At 33.1% G+C, this 16,952-nt stretch overlaps 1 protein-coding gene across 1 annotated transcript in view; it reads left to right on the top strand.

The window, feature by feature from the left end:
• CSTF3 (cleavage stimulation factor subunit 3) overlaps positions 1 to 16,952 on the top strand; it is a 63,738-nt gene that overhangs the window by 5,604 nt on the left and 41,182 nt on the right. The window contains exons 2-3 of the mRNA XM_019738568.3: positions 8,055 to 8,156; positions 8,276 to 8,371. Of these exons, the coding sequence (XP_019594127.1) occupies positions 8,055 to 8,156; positions 8,276 to 8,371 (198 nt within the window). The remainder of the gene's footprint in view (positions 1 to 8,054; positions 8,157 to 8,275; positions 8,372 to 16,952) is intronic.

Here is a 16,952-nt window from a genome sequence, read left to right as displayed (position 1 = left end):
GACCCCAGTTTTGACATTTGACTTTGATTAAACTTTCACTGATCTGTATTTTAACTTAATTTAAAGTTGTTCTTGAATACATTCTTGATAAAATAAGTAGAGGAAAAAATTGCAGATTATTTGAGGATGGTTAGGCTTTTGATACTATTTTATTGATTTTTCTCCCCAACTATATTTAGTCATTACCCTTAGTAGTGGAAAATACTCATAAAACCAGGTTTGTTCTCAGCTTGTTCTGTTGGTCATGGTCAAGAGCTTATATGGGTTTAAATCCTTTAACTTACCACACACCCCCATAGTTTTTGTTTGTTTTTATTGGGGAACAGTGTGTTTTTCCAGAGCCCATCAGCTCCAAGTCTTTGTCCTTCAATCTAGTTGTCGAGGGCGCAGCTCAACTCCAAGTCTAGTTGCCATTTTTGATCTTAGTTGCAGGGGGCGCAGCCCACTATCCCATGAGGGAATTGAACGGGCAACCTTGTTGAGAGCTCGCGCTCTAACCACCTGAGCCATCCGGCTGCCCCGACACCCCCCCAGTTTTGACATTTGACTTTGATTAAACTTTCACTGATCTGTATTTTAACTTAATTTTGGTGGGAGCTAACATAATACCCTCCCTATTTACCACAAAAGTAGACAGCCATTTAGAGAAAGAGGACTACCTTTTTCTGTCCAAGTTTTACTTCCCTAGTGGGAATGGGAAGAAGTAGTAATTTTATTTCAATCATTTATATAATAGTTTGTCACTTCTCCACCTCCCTCCCCCAGTTAACTCCCTAATGCGAGGTGTGATCAAACAATAGTGAATGTTTAAATAAAAAGAAAATTATTACAGTAAAAGATACATTGCCATTAATCCCCCTCTCTTTGAACACACTTGTCCATCATTCTTAACCAATTTGAAGCCGTTCTGGAAGTCCTCTTTCATGAGGGTCTTTAGTTGCATTGTCGTCGCTGCCATGATGTCTTGAATCATTTTGACTTTGGGAGAAAGTATCAGAAGTCACACGGTGCTAGATCCCGTAAGTAAGGTGGATGAGGACACATCATAATGTTTTTTATTTGACAGGAATTGCCATGTACCAGAAGCAATGTGTGACATGGAGCGTTGTCATGATGGAGGATAATTTATGGTACACTTCAAAACACCTTCTCTCAACCCTAGCTCACACCTGACTTGCCACACACTGTTAGTAAGGTTCAGTGCGCCTCTTCCCAAAATGAAGATCCCTGCCTTCCCGTTGGATGGCACTCGGCAGCAGCATTCACTGTATTTTGTGATCAAAATGGAAAAGGCTCCGAGTCACACATGGCTTCTGGTACAGCAATTTCTGTCCAATAGGAACATTACGGTGTGTCCTCATCCACCTTATTCACTAGATTGGGCACCATGTGACTTCTGGCTCTTCCCCAAAGTCAAAAGACCGTGAAAGGTAAATGTTTTGAATCGACTCAGGACATCAAAGCAGCCACAATAGCGCAACTAAAGACATTCACGAAAGAGGACTTCCAAAACTGCTTCAGAAAGTGGCAAGAATTATGTGGTAAGTGTGTTCGAAGTGAGGGGGAATATTTTTAGGGGGGTTAATGGCAATGTGTCTTTTACTGTAATACATTTTTTAAAATGTAAACATTCATCTTATTTTTTGATCAGACCTCATATAAGTGAAGCTGCCATGTAGAAAGAAAATGGTTTGCAGTTTCAGTAAAGCTTGTTAACAGTGAGTTTTCCATAGGTACATGACATATCCACAATCATGAAAAGACTATTAAAAATGCTTCTCTCTTTTCGAATACATAAGTAGTTACGTAGTATATACTTCATCCAAAATAAATTGCAAGCAAAAGTGTCTTCAGCTCAGTTAATGAAGTACCACAAAAAATGTAAAACAGTGCTATTTTCATTACTTACTTTTTTGTTTTAGAAAATATTTTTAAATAAAAAGGAATTTGTTTTAAACATGAATTTAATTGTTTTTTGTTTTAATTTTTAATATAATAATACTCATAGAAATAACCCACATTTAAAAAATGTCTTTGGTTACTGAATAAGTGTGCAAAACAATTCTTTACAAAAAAGTTTGACAATTGTTGAAATATTGCATGGTGCCTGTCAGGCCAATGTCATTAAGTTCAATTTCTCTGAGTTAGCTTTACATAACAAAAGGTTAAGTTTGGAAAGTGAAAAGACAACCCACTGTAATGGGATAAAATTTTTATAAATCATATATCTGATCAGGGGCTTGTATCTATAACATATAAAGGACTCTTGCAATTCAATGATAAAAAGATAAATAAAAATGGGCAAAGTATCTGAATAGACATTTCTCCAAAGGTATACAAGTGGCCAATGAGAACAGGAGAAAATACTGAACTTTATTAGCAGTCAAGGAAATGTAGATTAACACCAAATGAGATTCCATTTCACTCCCACTATGATAGTTGTAATCATCACGGTGACATAATAACAAGTGTTGGTGAAGAGGTGGAGAAATTGGAACCCTCGTAGCACTGCTAATAGGAATGTAAAATGGTTTAATCACTTTGGAAAACAGTCTGGCAGTTCTTCAAAATGTTAAACATAAGATTACCATATGGCTTAGCAATTTCAGTTCTAGGTATATACCTAAGAAAAAAGAAAACAAACTGAACACACCTAAAGTGAAACAATCTAAATTCCATCATTTATTCCATTATTTATTCCATCAACTGATGAATAAATAAATTGTGGGATGTCCATAGAGGGGAATGTTATTTGGCAGTAGAAAGGCAAGTACTGATACATGATAAAACATGAACCTGGAAGACATGCAAAGTGAAAGCTAGAAACAAGAGAACATATACTGTATGATGTCATTTAGAAGAAACATCTGCACAACTATGGAGACAAAAGTAGATTGGTGGTTGCCTAGGGCTAGGGAATTGGGAATGACTGTTAATGGGTACAGGTTTTGGGTTGGGGGCTGATAAAAAGGTTTTAAAACTTACTGTGGTAGTCCCACAAGTCTCAATATACTAAAAACCATTGAATTTTGTACTTTAAATGGACGAATGTATGATGTGATTATGTTTCAGTGAAGTCATGATTAAAAAATAAGAAAGGTGAAACACATAGTGGGTTTACCTGACCCTTCATGCTTTTAGCCAGTTGTACACGTGTTATTTACAGAGAAAATAAAATAGTTGATATTTTAGCAATACACTACTACTAGAAAATTCATAGAACAGATGCTAGAGAGTCTCTCAGTGTTTTCTCTTCATACGAAGAAAGAAATACATCAAATTCACATTTTTTTCCTGATTTTTGTGTTCATTTGAGTTGTACCTCTCTGTGTACTCCATACCAGTTGTATTACATTACTGGTGTTTTAAATTGTACAAATCAAAGAGATTCCCAGAGTTCTAATATCATTGGTTATGTGCATGCCTTGGAAATTAGTCTAGCTTTTGTTCTGCTCATTTGACTTGGGGCCCCATACTATTCCCCACTAATATCTGTCTAAAGAATGATGGTGGAATTACAGTTTATTAAAGGCAAAAGCTGGGTTTTGATAGATTGTTTGTATAGTATAAGTTTGGGAACATGTAAGCATGGGACAGTTCTTCTGCTATAGGAAGCAGAGTTCTCACCTCATTCCATTATAAGTGGGCCCTGGAAACTTGCTGCAAATTTCTTATAAAGTGACTTGTTCCTCTAATCTGTCAGCAGAGTCAGGAGGTATTAATGCAACTCCATTCCTTAACGAGGCACAGTCTCCTTGTGGATACTAGAAAACTGTGCGATTTTCCTTTGTTCTATAGGGTTATGGTAACCCGGCCAGTAAACAAACCTGTGCAGTTGGCTACCCAACAGGTTCATAGCTGTGACGATGAATGACTTCTTGCTCTGGGAATTACATGCAACCACATGTAAAGATCAGAGTTGGCATTTTGGTTAGCTTCCATTGCTAATGGACTTGATTGAGAATTATCTGTCTAGATTGTTTTATGAATGTTTAACTACATCCTTGGCCAGAGGAAACTATTTAGGGATGTAACAGATTCTGAAAAGAGCTGAGCCATGGTTCTGTCAGATTCTAACTGGACTTTAGGCAGTTTCATGTAATTTAATTATGTTTCTTATGAAATGGGGTTATTAGTTACTTAACAAGGAGTAGTGGTGATTAATGCCTAACATAATAGACGCTCAACAAATGTTTTCTACACCTGCTCTCCAGCATCCTTTACGTGGGTCCTTAGATCCATGGAAACCCCTTCCTCCAGGTGTCTGTGGACAGAATTTTAGGGGTTCCATGAACTAGAGTGGGGAAAATCAAACTACTATTGAGCCTTTCCTTTTATTATGAATATAGGCAAGAAACCACTCTAGTAGTGTTAGCAACAGCTGTGGCTGGGACGTACATACCATATTCAAAATACCGTGTTTCCCCGAAAATAAGACTTAACTGGACAATCAGCTCTAATGCGTCTTTTGGAGCAAAAATTTATATAAGACCGTTTTATTATAATATAAGAGCGGGTCTTATATTAATTTTTGTTCCAAAAGACGCATTAGAGCTGATTGTCGGGCTAGCTCGTATTTTTGGGAAACATGGTTGTTGCACTCATCACTGGACTTGCCATAGGATCTTGTTATTTAATGTGTTAAATTTCTATTACTGTGTAAAACTTTGTTTTAAAAATATTACTATGTAAAACTTTGTTTTAAAAGTATTTCAATAATTATATTTCAACAAAGGTTTCTTTTGAAAACCCTCATAGTTTGTGTATTTAAGAACATTATTCCCGAGAAAGGGACCCAAGGTTCTGTGGCACCAAAAAAGGTTAGGAACCCCTGGGAAGGCATGGTTTTCAACTGAGGCTGCACATTAGAACCGCCTGGAGAGTTTTTAAAAAACAGTGACATGCCAGGCACGTTCCTAGGCTTGAATCCTGTGTTTTTAAATCCTGTTTCTCCCAGTTGATTCCAATGTGCTTCCAGGGTTGAGAATCACTACAGGAATGGTTCACTTTATTTTAAGTAAGGAGACAACATTTATACTTGTGATTATACTGGTCAAATATTAGATGCTATCTTCTGAGTTTTCTCTGTTCTTTTGTGGTATACATTCTCTCATTTGGTAGGTTAATTTTCAGCAACTGCAAGTGCTTGTTGAGTGATTTGCGTCTCCCATCCAGCTGCTTTGAAACACTAATTGTTAATTTTGATTGACTATAGCAATTCAAGTACCATGTTTCCCCGAAAATGAGACCTAGCTGGACAATCAGCTCTAATGCTTCTTTGGGAGCAAAAATTAATATAAGACCCGATCTTATTTTCGGGGAAACACAGTATAGATTAGCTGTGTTTTAGTTCCTGGTTTAAACTTCTTGTGTCAGATTTGTTTATTTTATCATTAACATCTATAGTTGGTATCTTATGAATTAAGATCCTAGTTATTTAAAAATATTTTTAAAGTTTGTTCTTTCAAGAAGTAATCTTGTATCCCAAGTGCTCTTTCAGCAGTGTCTAGCACATACTAGGCACTGAGCAAGTGTTTCCCAGGTGAACAGTAAAAATTCAAACAGAAGAATATACAGTGTAAGTGTTTGTAGTGTATGTGTGTGTATATATCTCCCCAGCCTACCCCCACTTTTTTAAAAACCCAATATATGGAGATGGGTCCTATATTGCTATTTATAGACTTGCTCTGCCTTTTTTTTAGTGACTACAAATCCATAATATACATAACCAGTTCTTTCATACATGATTATTTAAATTAATTCTAGTCTTATGTAACAACCAACAGCCTAGTAGCTGATTATTCTTGAGTATACATTTTTGTGCATGTGTGCAGTAGGATATGTTGTCAGAAGTGGAATTCAGGGTCAGACATTTATATTAAATTTTGATCAGTATTACTACTTGCCCATGCCAACAGTGTGAGAATGTGTTTCTGCATACCCTTTCCAGTGCAGTGTTAATTATAAAACACCTTTGATTTTAAAGTTCATTGTTACTTTTAGTAAGAACAGTTTGAATACTTTGCCCTTTTGTTGTTGTTGTTGCTAGTCTTTAGTGACTGAACTTTATATTAATAAATTTAGTACTTTACCATATGTGTTGGGGGCATTTTTTAAGTTTGTCTTTTGACTTTGATTACGATACTTGACTGATGCCCAAATTTAAACTTAATGAATTAAGTTTACTCTTTTTAAAGGCTTCTGAAGAGCCTTTCCCACACAAAGATAAATTTCAGTATGTTTTCCTCTAGTTCTTTATTGTGTTTTTGTTTTTAATGTTTAAGTCTTTGATCTATCTGATTTTTACTTTGGTATAAAGGGTAAATAGAGTTCAACTTTATTTTGATAAAGTTAGCTTTGCAATTACTCTAACAGATGACTATAGTTATTTTAACACCATACTTCAAATAATCCACCATTCTGATTTGAAATAACACCTTTATTATTTGCTAATTTTCCATATATTGTTCTTTCCAAACCAGCCTGATTCAGTGATTGATTTGATTTGTCACCATTACCAACTCTCCCACTTTCATTTTCTGTTTTAATATATGGGTAGGGCCAGTAGTCTTCCTTTATTAAACGTTTCCACTTTTAGTTTCTTGAGCAATCTACTTATAAAGCTCTTGTATATTAGTAAAACATAGTTTGGATAGAAAATTACATTAGTCTTTTAAAACATGTTTTTCTTTCTAGATAAATACATATTTATCAGTGATAGAAATTAATTTATTTTAAAGAAAAAAGTGTATTTCTCCCAGGTAATTTTTTTTCCTAAAGAGATAACTGAAAAAATATTCCATCTCGTGTTTTGATGGAATTGTTGAGATATTGTCACCAAAAAAATGGGATAAAAAGAAAGGTGTTAGGGGCAGTGCTTCCCTCTCTAACCTCTCTTGAATATTATTAATGTATATTGCCATATTATACATTTCTAAAAGTCCCACAAAAAGGCAAAATGAAACTTTGTGTAAGTTAACATTTATGTGACTTATTTATCACTTTCTTTTTGCGGTATTCTGAACAACTGTAGTATTCTGAACAACAGTTTGAGAAGTAATACTAGTATTTATGCCTTATGTGCTAACTACTGTTAAAATATTTCTATAATAAAAATAAAACTACCTTATTAAAGGGTTTAGAGAATATTGAAAGATAGAAAGAGGGGGGGAATCACTTGTACTTCCATCCCTTACCCACATGATCACTAAACATGTTATTACAGTCTTTTTACAATGTGTGAATTATATTTTTAAAACTTTTACATAAAAATAAAATGTTCATGTTATTTCATACTTTTTCTTTGTGGCTCAAGATGAATGCACTAGAGCAGTGTTTCTCAAAGTTGGTCCAGGAACCCTGGGGGTTCCTAAGATACTCAGAGGATCTGTGAGTTCAAGCTGTTAAGACATTATTTGCCCTTTCACTCTTAATGTATCATGAGTACATAGTGGAATTTTTACATGATGTGATATCATAGCAGATTGAATGCAGAAGCAGATATGAAAATCTAGCTACACATTTTGAAGTCAGACATTTAAATAAATTTGCAAATATGTAAAAAGGACAATTGTTGAATTTTTAAGTTTTTCATTAAAATATTATTTCTGTTAACATGTAAGTAATTTTATTATTTGGACATGAATGAATATTTAACATTTTTCTCATTTTTAATTACTAATATGATAAATATTGAAATAGCCCACATAAACAAAAGTTCTTGGGCATACTCAATAATTTTTCAGAATATAAAAAGGGTCCTGAGACCACAAAGTTTGAGAACTGCTGTTCTATAGTATTTAATATAAAGATGGGTTTGTTTAAATTTAAAAATGTCTTTTAAAGGTATGTCATCACTTGATTTTGTTTTTATTCAATTGACCTAAGATAACATGTTATGGATGGATTACAGAAAATGCAGCCTTCTTTTCTGAGAAGGCATTTTTATGCTTTGTATTACAGTGATACTCTATCCAGGGATTGATAAACTGTGTTTGAATTAGGCATGAGATTTTTAAATCAGTAACTTCAGTTCATTGTTTTTTTCCCCCCAGGCAGCTGAGTATGTCCCAGAGAAGGTGAAGAAAGCCGAAAAGAAATTAGAAGAGAATCCATATGACCTTGACGCTTGGAGCATTCTCATTCGAGAGGCACAGGTTTAGTGATATAGGATTACATTTCCTTCTCTATGGGTCCAATCACACTACTTGGTTCTACAGTAAATATTTTCATAATCCTAATATTGTAAATGCTGTTTATTGGTTTTCAATTTTAGAATCAACCTATAGACAAAGCACGGAAGACTTATGAACGCCTTGTTGCCCAGTTCCCCAGTTCTGGCAGATTCTGGAAACTGTACATTGAAGCAGAGGTTAATATTTTATTTTATTTTTCTTATATAGCAGCTGATAGGAATTGTAGGATACACTATAGTGGTAGAAACAAGTTAGGAACATAGATAGCACAACTAGGACAAGGAGGATTTAAATGTCTCTTGCCTTTATTTTGTAAAATAGGTATGAAGGAGTAATTAAAATGAATTTTTGAAATTTGGGTCTTTACAAGCTGATGATTGTTGCATTTTGGAGTTGCAACAACATTAAAACAGTTTCAATGGTATTGGAGTGCTTTAGCCTTTTATTTACTTGTCATGTGTCAATTTATTGCCTCCTGTGTCATTTATTTAGAACTCATTTTTCTTTTTATTCCTACTTACAAACTAATATGAACTACTGGTATAAGAAAATACATAAATGTTAACTTAGTTTCATAGGGTATTTTGAATGTCTGGTGAAATGAAACATTTAGATGAAAAATTATTTCATATTTTAATTTTGTGAAAATATACAAGGTTTGTCAATAAATGTAAGCACTTCAATAATTTAAAGAAAGTTTTTTCTGTAGGATGCAGTTTACATTATAAAGGAAAAAGCTAATGTGACTGAAACCTATGTAATAATTTTTGCCTTGATACCTTTTCATTACTTTCTAACTATCTTGATATTTGAAGTCAGGCATGTTTATTTTAAAGAGTAAGGGCCCTATTCTTAATTATGATTAGAAGGGAAATGTTCATTTTTGAAGACTGGAATTAGCAGTCAAGATGATAATAAAGTGTTAATGTATCGATAACAATTGGCACCAAGTAATCATTTTTCAGGTTATAAATTAATGGGATGGAAGGGGTGAGATGGGAATAATTAATATCCACATTAAGCTCAAAATGCTATCCATTCCTTTTTTGTAACTTATTTTACTTATGAAGTATTCTTTTGAATATTAATTTTGTAGTATAAGTTCTCAACATAATCAAGTACATTGCAGCCTCGTCATAACATTTTCCACAATAGCTGAAATTTGATAATATGTGGGTCTGTTTTGGACCTATTCAAAGGGCTTTAGTCGTCAGCAATACTGAACCGACTTCAACACAACACAGTGTTACCTGTGATGTGTCCTCAGAGTGGACTCAACCAACAGCAGCTTTAAATTGAGGCTACAGTGTACTCATTGTATTTGTGCTTAGTTTATATTGCATTTGGGAATGGGGAATTACTTGACAATAGCAGGAACATTGTGTGTGTGTGTGTGTGTGTGTTACATTTTTTGTGTGTGGTTGTATATGTGGTTTGTGTGTGTGTATGTGTGAGAGAGATTGTACCTTACGTGGAGTCTGGTTGTGGTTTTGTCCCAAACCGTATCCTTAAGGTTTCATCACTTATCCTTTGGGACCGTTTCTTTCCTAAATATATTTAATCATCAGAGTAGACAGGCACGAAATTCAGGTGAGTGAATAGGTCTGTCTGAAGTATGCTGAAGCCGGTGCTACTTTGTAATACTGAGTAAAGCAAGGAACCTGGATCACCTGTACTTGGTCTGCATTCCAGTTTGACTTTACAAACACATTAGGGTATATGCAGCGCATCAGAAATGAACATAATTGGTATATAAAAGTTTTGTATAATGAAGTAATACTTTTGAGTTTTAGAAATTCCTGTCAGCTTCTCAAATAGGCATTATTCATGCGTTTTATTAGGTTGGTGCAAAAGTAATTCAGTTTAAAAGGTTAAAAATGAATGTAAAACTGCAACTACTTTTGCACCAACCTATATTATCACATAAGTTAAACTGAAATTGTTAGTTAGATACTTCATTCTATAAGTATAAACACAATGAGTCTGTTTTTCTCCCATTTCCTAACTGAAAATAACATGTGCATTCCAAGACAGAATGCTAAGATGACCAGATGTTATTCCAAGGGGCTAAAAGTGGTCTAAGTATCAGGCTCATTTCATGTATTTCAGAGCTACCAGCTAGTGCCTTATTTAGTTGGTCATGTTTGCAGTTATTTTACACACACACAAATATGAATGTATGTATAAAACATCTTTTGAGAAAAAGTGGTAAAGACTATATATGTATATTTTGTAAAATTTGTGGTTTAGGAATTAAGATGTTAAATTGAATGCTGATTTCAGAAATGCCTATCTTGAGCTGTGTTTTTTCTCTTTTTTCCTGATTTGCTCTTCATTTTTTAAATTTTCACATTTTGTACTTCGTTTAGCCTGTGAGAAGCTAAAACTTTCTTTGGCCGTGTCACCCATGTGGCCTTTAATATTTCTGGAGAAGACACATAGCCTATTTATAATACATTAAAATCTAAAGTAATAATAAGAATGTCTACATTAAAAGTAGTACTAACAGTGTTTACATAACATCCTGTATGCACTCTCAAGAAAATAAAGTTTTTTGATACATTTGTTGTAACTCAGTACTTCATGGGGAAATTGTAATGTTTCATTTATTTATGTTCAGTTAAGCCAACTTGTGTGAGTCCAAATGCATTTAGTTCTTTTTTAATAGAAAATATGAAAAATATGTACATTTTTAATAACGAGATGATTTGCTTCCCCAGAGAAATTTTTTGTAAATTCTACTTAAGATCAAAGTGGCAAAAAGGACTTTTTGTTTTTTTGCTTTTAAACTTGAGACATCAGTTAAAAATTAGAGCACATTACAGTTTTTAGTAAAGAAGTTAATTATACTAGTTTGATATTTTTATTATTTGCCTGTGTGTCAGCTTTTCTCATCAGTGAGTATTTAGCAATACCTACCTACTTGTGCAAAATTTGAACTTTAAAATGTCATCCTTAATTCATTACCCACTTTAATTTTTTTGCTGAAGAGTAGAAATTGTTGGAGGCAAAAATTCTCTTGTAATGAAAGGGTATTTAGGACCAACGTGTTTGTATTTATAATATTATAAAATTTCAAAATTAGGCCAAATACCTCTAATGTTGGATATATTATACAGTCATGAGCCGCATAACAACATTTCAGTCAAGGACGGACCACGTATACAATGGTGTTATACCTATAGCCTGGGTGTGTAGTAGGTCATCTAGGTTTGTGTAAGTGCACTCTATGATATTCACACACAATTGCAAAATCACTAACGATGCGTTTCTCAGAACATATCCCTATTGTTAGGCAGCACATGACTGTATAGGCTCACATTTTGCCTCAGATGCGTGAAATGTATTGCTTTACTCCTGAATTCCAAAACAGCTACGTTACATGATTTAACAATATCATAAGAGCAAAACAATTGTATGAATATTCTATAGCCATTGAGTGGGTATATGAATGTCTTAAAGCTGCAGTGTAATATATTTTTCAGCTAAGTGGAATATCCAGTCAAAGAGCCTCAATGCTCTTTAAAGAACCACTCTTTAGAGTAGTCAGAAGGGTCACTAAGTATCACAAAATTGAGAAAATTTATAGTTTTGCCATATTCTTAAAGTTTTTCTCCCCCTTATGGTTTCTACAGCCTTTCATGTAGCTAAGTAGTCACTGTGACAGCATGTAAGCTACAATATCTTATTGTTAGAAGTAATTTGTTCCGAATTGGGCCACATAAGAAATTTTTGTACAAAAGGATGTTTTTATTGGTAGCTGAAGGAGAAATGAAGAAGGTAATGCTGCTGGTAATAGCAACAATGTATCTGAAAGCTGTAATTCCTTAATAAAAATATATAGAGAATTGATTGCTTTTTATTTTAAAAAATTTTAAACTTGAATACTTTTCTTAGAAATAATGGGTTGTAAATTATACATTTTAATTTTTTTCAAAATAACCTTTCAACTTGGGGAAAATGACTTAAAAAATACCTTTCTTGGAAAAAGAAAGTGAACTCAGGATGGAACATGAGTGACCTAAATAGAAATAAACTTCACTTGTCTTTACTGTTTTAATGCCTCTAGCAGTTTACACTACTGTATTATAATGTTTTGTATATATTGATTACTGTGATTTTTAAATGCAGGTAAAATTATTGCATTATATAGATTTTTTCCCCCTATACTTCAGCTTGCAATCTTTTCTTTAAAGAATCTGTACCCTTTTCTTATAGATCTGCTCTTTTCCTGTTTGTAATAAATGTTGGTCCATGTCTGTGTGATTATTCAGATTGTACTCTAAAATGCAATACGCTTTTTAATTCTTAAATGCATGTATAATATAGTGTAGGGGTGTAAAATAAAACAAATTATGTGCAAACACAGAACTAAATGATCAAATATCTGAAAGTGTTGAATAATTACATACTATTTTAATGTTTACTATTCTTACATAGTAAACTTCTCTTTTAGGTTTTATTAAACTGTCTTCTCCCATCACTTTCCCTTTTGTCATAGCATAGATGTTTAGGTGTTGTCATTTCTAACATGGTTTATACATTTTTTTCCCCTTGGGGACCTTTCTCTTCACCCAAGGCATTACATAATGAAACTATTTTCAAAAGGACATAGTTAATTTATATAAAATTTCTTTTTTAACAATCTTGTTTCTATTCTTTGTCTTATAAATATTTTATGTGAAATGTAGGCATTTATTTTTAAGCAAAACCTTACACTTAGTAACCTGGTTGCCTTTATATTTCTCAACTTTATAAAGCAAAATTATAATCTTTGCAGTAACGATGAAACATTGAAAACAATGGTCATCGTTTTCCCCCTGCAAAGACTCTTAAGTTTTTAACCCAGCTTTTTTATATTCTATTTTTGTATGTGTATTAAGTGTTATGGAATATTCTGAACATGTGGAAAAGGCATCTCTAACTAGATTTTAATAAAAAGTACATTCTAAAATTCGTTGGGAAACAAAAACGGTTATTTGGTCATGCAGTTTGAAGTTTCCCTATGGGTAGTGTTTTAAGCCTAAATTTCTTGGGCACTTACGGAATAACAACACTTAATACATAATACTTAATAATTTTTAAAAACTTTTGGGCATTGTAGTCTATAAGATTTTAGGGGACCATTTTGGCATATGACCCCCTATACCTGTCCCAAAGGTCTTAAAGGTATGCTCCAACATGGCATCCATGAATAAACAAGCACACTTAACCCCTTCATAATATTTCAGTTAGAAACTTCCATTTTTGGAAATAGAACTAATCCTATCACAGAAAAAAACCTTTTTTAGGGTGCATTTTTGGTTCTAACTTGAGCATTGAGGAATCAGGTGGCTTTCTCTTAGAAAACAAAAAGACCTTAAAAATCAAAGGCTCGACTATTTCCCAATAGGTTTATTGTGTTTAGTGTGTGCTTAAAACAACTTGCGAACAGCTTTTCTTTTGAATGAGTCTGGTTCGAGGCATTTCCAAGAAATGAAGATGTCTAAAATAATAATAGTGATACCTATTAAAAGTTGTATTTCTAAATGTGGAGAAGAATGCATTTATTTACTTGTAAATAATTTACTTTTGAAACTTTCATTTTTATTACTAAACAGTTTTGCTCTTTGGAGCAGAAAACAAATGGTTAGTATAATGGTGTAATTAATTGAAGTCTACATTTTTTTCCCACGTTCAGTCCACAGCAGTTTCACCAAATTATGAATATTTGCTTTGAATACAACTTGTTGAGAAACTAAACAGCTTTTTTAAGGCTCAGGGAAGCATAACCTGGGGTAAGTTTTATCATTTTGTATGCTAGGAGACCTCCAAAGAAAAATTTTCTATTTGGAAATAAGTGATAGTTATAAGAACAAAGAATGTGATGTCAAAGACGGTATTGAAATGTAGTTTTGGAATAATACTTTGAAATGTAATAAAGTACCAAAGCTGTTTTTAATGTTTCTAATACGTTTATTCATGTGCTAGAACGTATTCAATTACCTTTTTTAAAATGCAAAATTATAGCTCTAACATATACACATAACAGTGTTGTCAGTCTTTGTCTAAAGATTCCTATAGGGGATGTGATCCTTTTTTCCCCAGGTTTTATTGAGATATAACATAAGTTTAAGGTATACAACATAATGATTTGATATATGTATATACTGCAAAATAATGAACGCAATGTTAACATCCATCACCTCACGAGGGAAATAGTCTTTCATGGTGACATTTTCTGTCTTAACTTCATATTGAAGAAAAAAGAATGTTGACCACTTCATGGTGATGGTTTTCTTGAAAATTTTTCTACTCAACAAATAATGAATATGCAAATATTTTATATATAAAGCCAAATTTAGAGCTGGAAGATGCGAAGAATTAGTTTAGCCTCCTTATTTTATACATGAATAAAATCAATAAAGAGATTGTTGTCCATTTAAGCCAAAGTTTATAAACTACACTGCTTTAGGATCCCCTGGGAAGCACTTAAAAGGGTACAAGCTTTACAATTAGCATACCAGTATTACTGATTCGGTCTCCAAAGGATGAACACATGGAGTCTTACTGTTAGGTGTTTCTGGCAGCCAGTTTTGGGAATTGAGGCTTTAGACAGCAGCAATTGAATTTTATTGCTGTTTATTTCATACCTTGCAGAATACTGCCTATACTAGTCTGGGCTATAAAGTGATTAAAATCTCCTGGCTAGTTTTTCTGAATGCACAATGTTGTGATTTATCAGTGAGTATATAATCAAGAATTAATCTCAGAGGCATGTACTATGTGCTTGGGAGTATTCTTGAGAGAGTAATAACTATTTCTAAGATGAGTCAGGGTTAGGGTTGTGTTATTGAACTTTTGACAGTTTTTATTTTATTCCTAGATGTGAAACAACTTTCTGGTTCCATAAACAATATAGTCACCTAAGAGCCAGACCTTTCAAGGAAGTCCCATGTGTTAAGAAAGGACCACTTAAGCTGAAGAATGCCGCTTAAAATATTAGGTTGGTGCAAAAGTAATTGCAGTTTTTGCATTTTTAATTGCCATTATTTTTGCACCAACCTAATAGTGTAGCTTTTTTGGACCGCTAACTCTTACCCTCGAGGGTTTTTAAACCTATGAATACTACGTCATAATTTCAGATTATTAGCTGACATCGTTCATTTAATTAGTACTTGAGTATAAGTACTTCTCATTCTTTTGGGTGGTGGGGAATGGAGTGTTCTCACAAAGAATCAGTCATTTCTAGATATTTCTGTAAGTCATTTCAATCCATTTCTTAATTTTTCACTATACAGATGAGTGCAGTGTTTTTCAACCATTTTAATGCTCTTCCCCTTAAAAACTTTTTTCCTAATTGGCTTTTAATGGTTTTTAAATCAAACATGACTAAAAAATGGTAATTTTAGTATTTCCAGTGAATGTCTATTCTCAAGAGAGTTGGCTCTTTCCAGCTACAATTGAGAATTTCAGCACCAGTGATATTTGTAAAACTACTTGAGTAATAACTAAATTTTATAAAATGTAAATGTCAGAAATGATATTAAAATATCGTCGCAGTATAGGCTGTCGGAGGGAGCTTAAAAGTATTTGGGGAATATTGCCAACAAAATAACTTTGGTACCTGAATTATCTGCATTTATTTTAATTCCTTCATCCACCTTTTCCTTTGATTATCAATTTTAACTACTGTGTAATTTTTTAAGGTTTTGTAGTTCGTTTAGTATATGTTAATAGGTAAGAAAATCCTTAAAACATTCATTACTTAGATTGTGTAGAGTTGAAGATTAAATTATATGCCAATCACTAGGGATCACATTGTTTAATTTGCTTTGTTATGCGCTGAATAGCAAGTCAGAACATTGCTTTCACGGGTTATAAGCTGACATTTTTATAACTTAAGCAATTTCTATAATGCATTTAAAATTTATTTTGAAAATATTTTGAAGTTACAAAAGAACAATGCAAAGAATTCCCACATACACTTTAGCCTGATGGACCAGTTTTTAACATTTTGCATATGCTTTCTATTTTTCCTGACTCATAAGTGATTGGGTTGCATACATCATGACCTAATGGAGATACTTTGACACTGTAAAAATCATATTATTCAACAACTGCCTATTCCATTTTTAATTTATTAACGATCTTGGCTGAGTCAATGATATTTTCCCAACAAATTACCTAGTGTCTTTCCATCTGTTTATTGTTGAGTGTACGTATGTACTCTTCAATAATGACTTAAATGTCAAGCTTATTTACATTTGATAACTATGGAAATACTAGCTTCTCTGTCCCTGCCCCCATTTTTTTTCCTTTTAAAACAGCTGTGAGTGTAGTTAAAGATGATTTACAGAATATCAGTTGGTTATGATTGTATCAAGTTTTCTAAATATAAAATCATATACTTTGTCAGTAATGCCTTTAAATTCTGTCATAAATTGTATGGGGAAGATAAAAATTGCTACCCCACTCGCAAAGTCATATAGAAACTTGTGTTTTCATAAGAACTGGTACGTAGGTTATGGGAAATAAATGATTTCCTTTGTTGACCAAATGGCAAATTCAAATAAGAATTCATGTTTTGTTATTTGTTGTTTTTTAAATCATTGGATCTTTGGTTTTGAAACAGGTTAGAAAGTGAATCAAAAATATCATCTAGATAAATATTTGTGTTTGCAAATGCTATATTTTTTAAATACTCTTTAAGATAATTTCTTGGTTGTTTGAGACACAAATTAGTTAACACTTTAAAGAAAATAATTTCTCTATTAG

The sequence above is a fragment of the Rhinolophus sinicus genome, chromosome 14 (genome assembly GCF_057876585.1).
Source record: "Rhinolophus sinicus isolate RSI-liver-muscle chromosome 14, RSI-T2T, whole genome shotgun sequence".
In the NCBI taxonomy this organism is placed as follows: Eukaryota; Metazoa; Chordata; class Mammalia; order Chiroptera; family Rhinolophidae; genus Rhinolophus; species Rhinolophus sinicus.
Note: the sequence above shows the minus strand (reverse complement) of the source record. Positions and strands in the feature narration are given on the sequence as shown.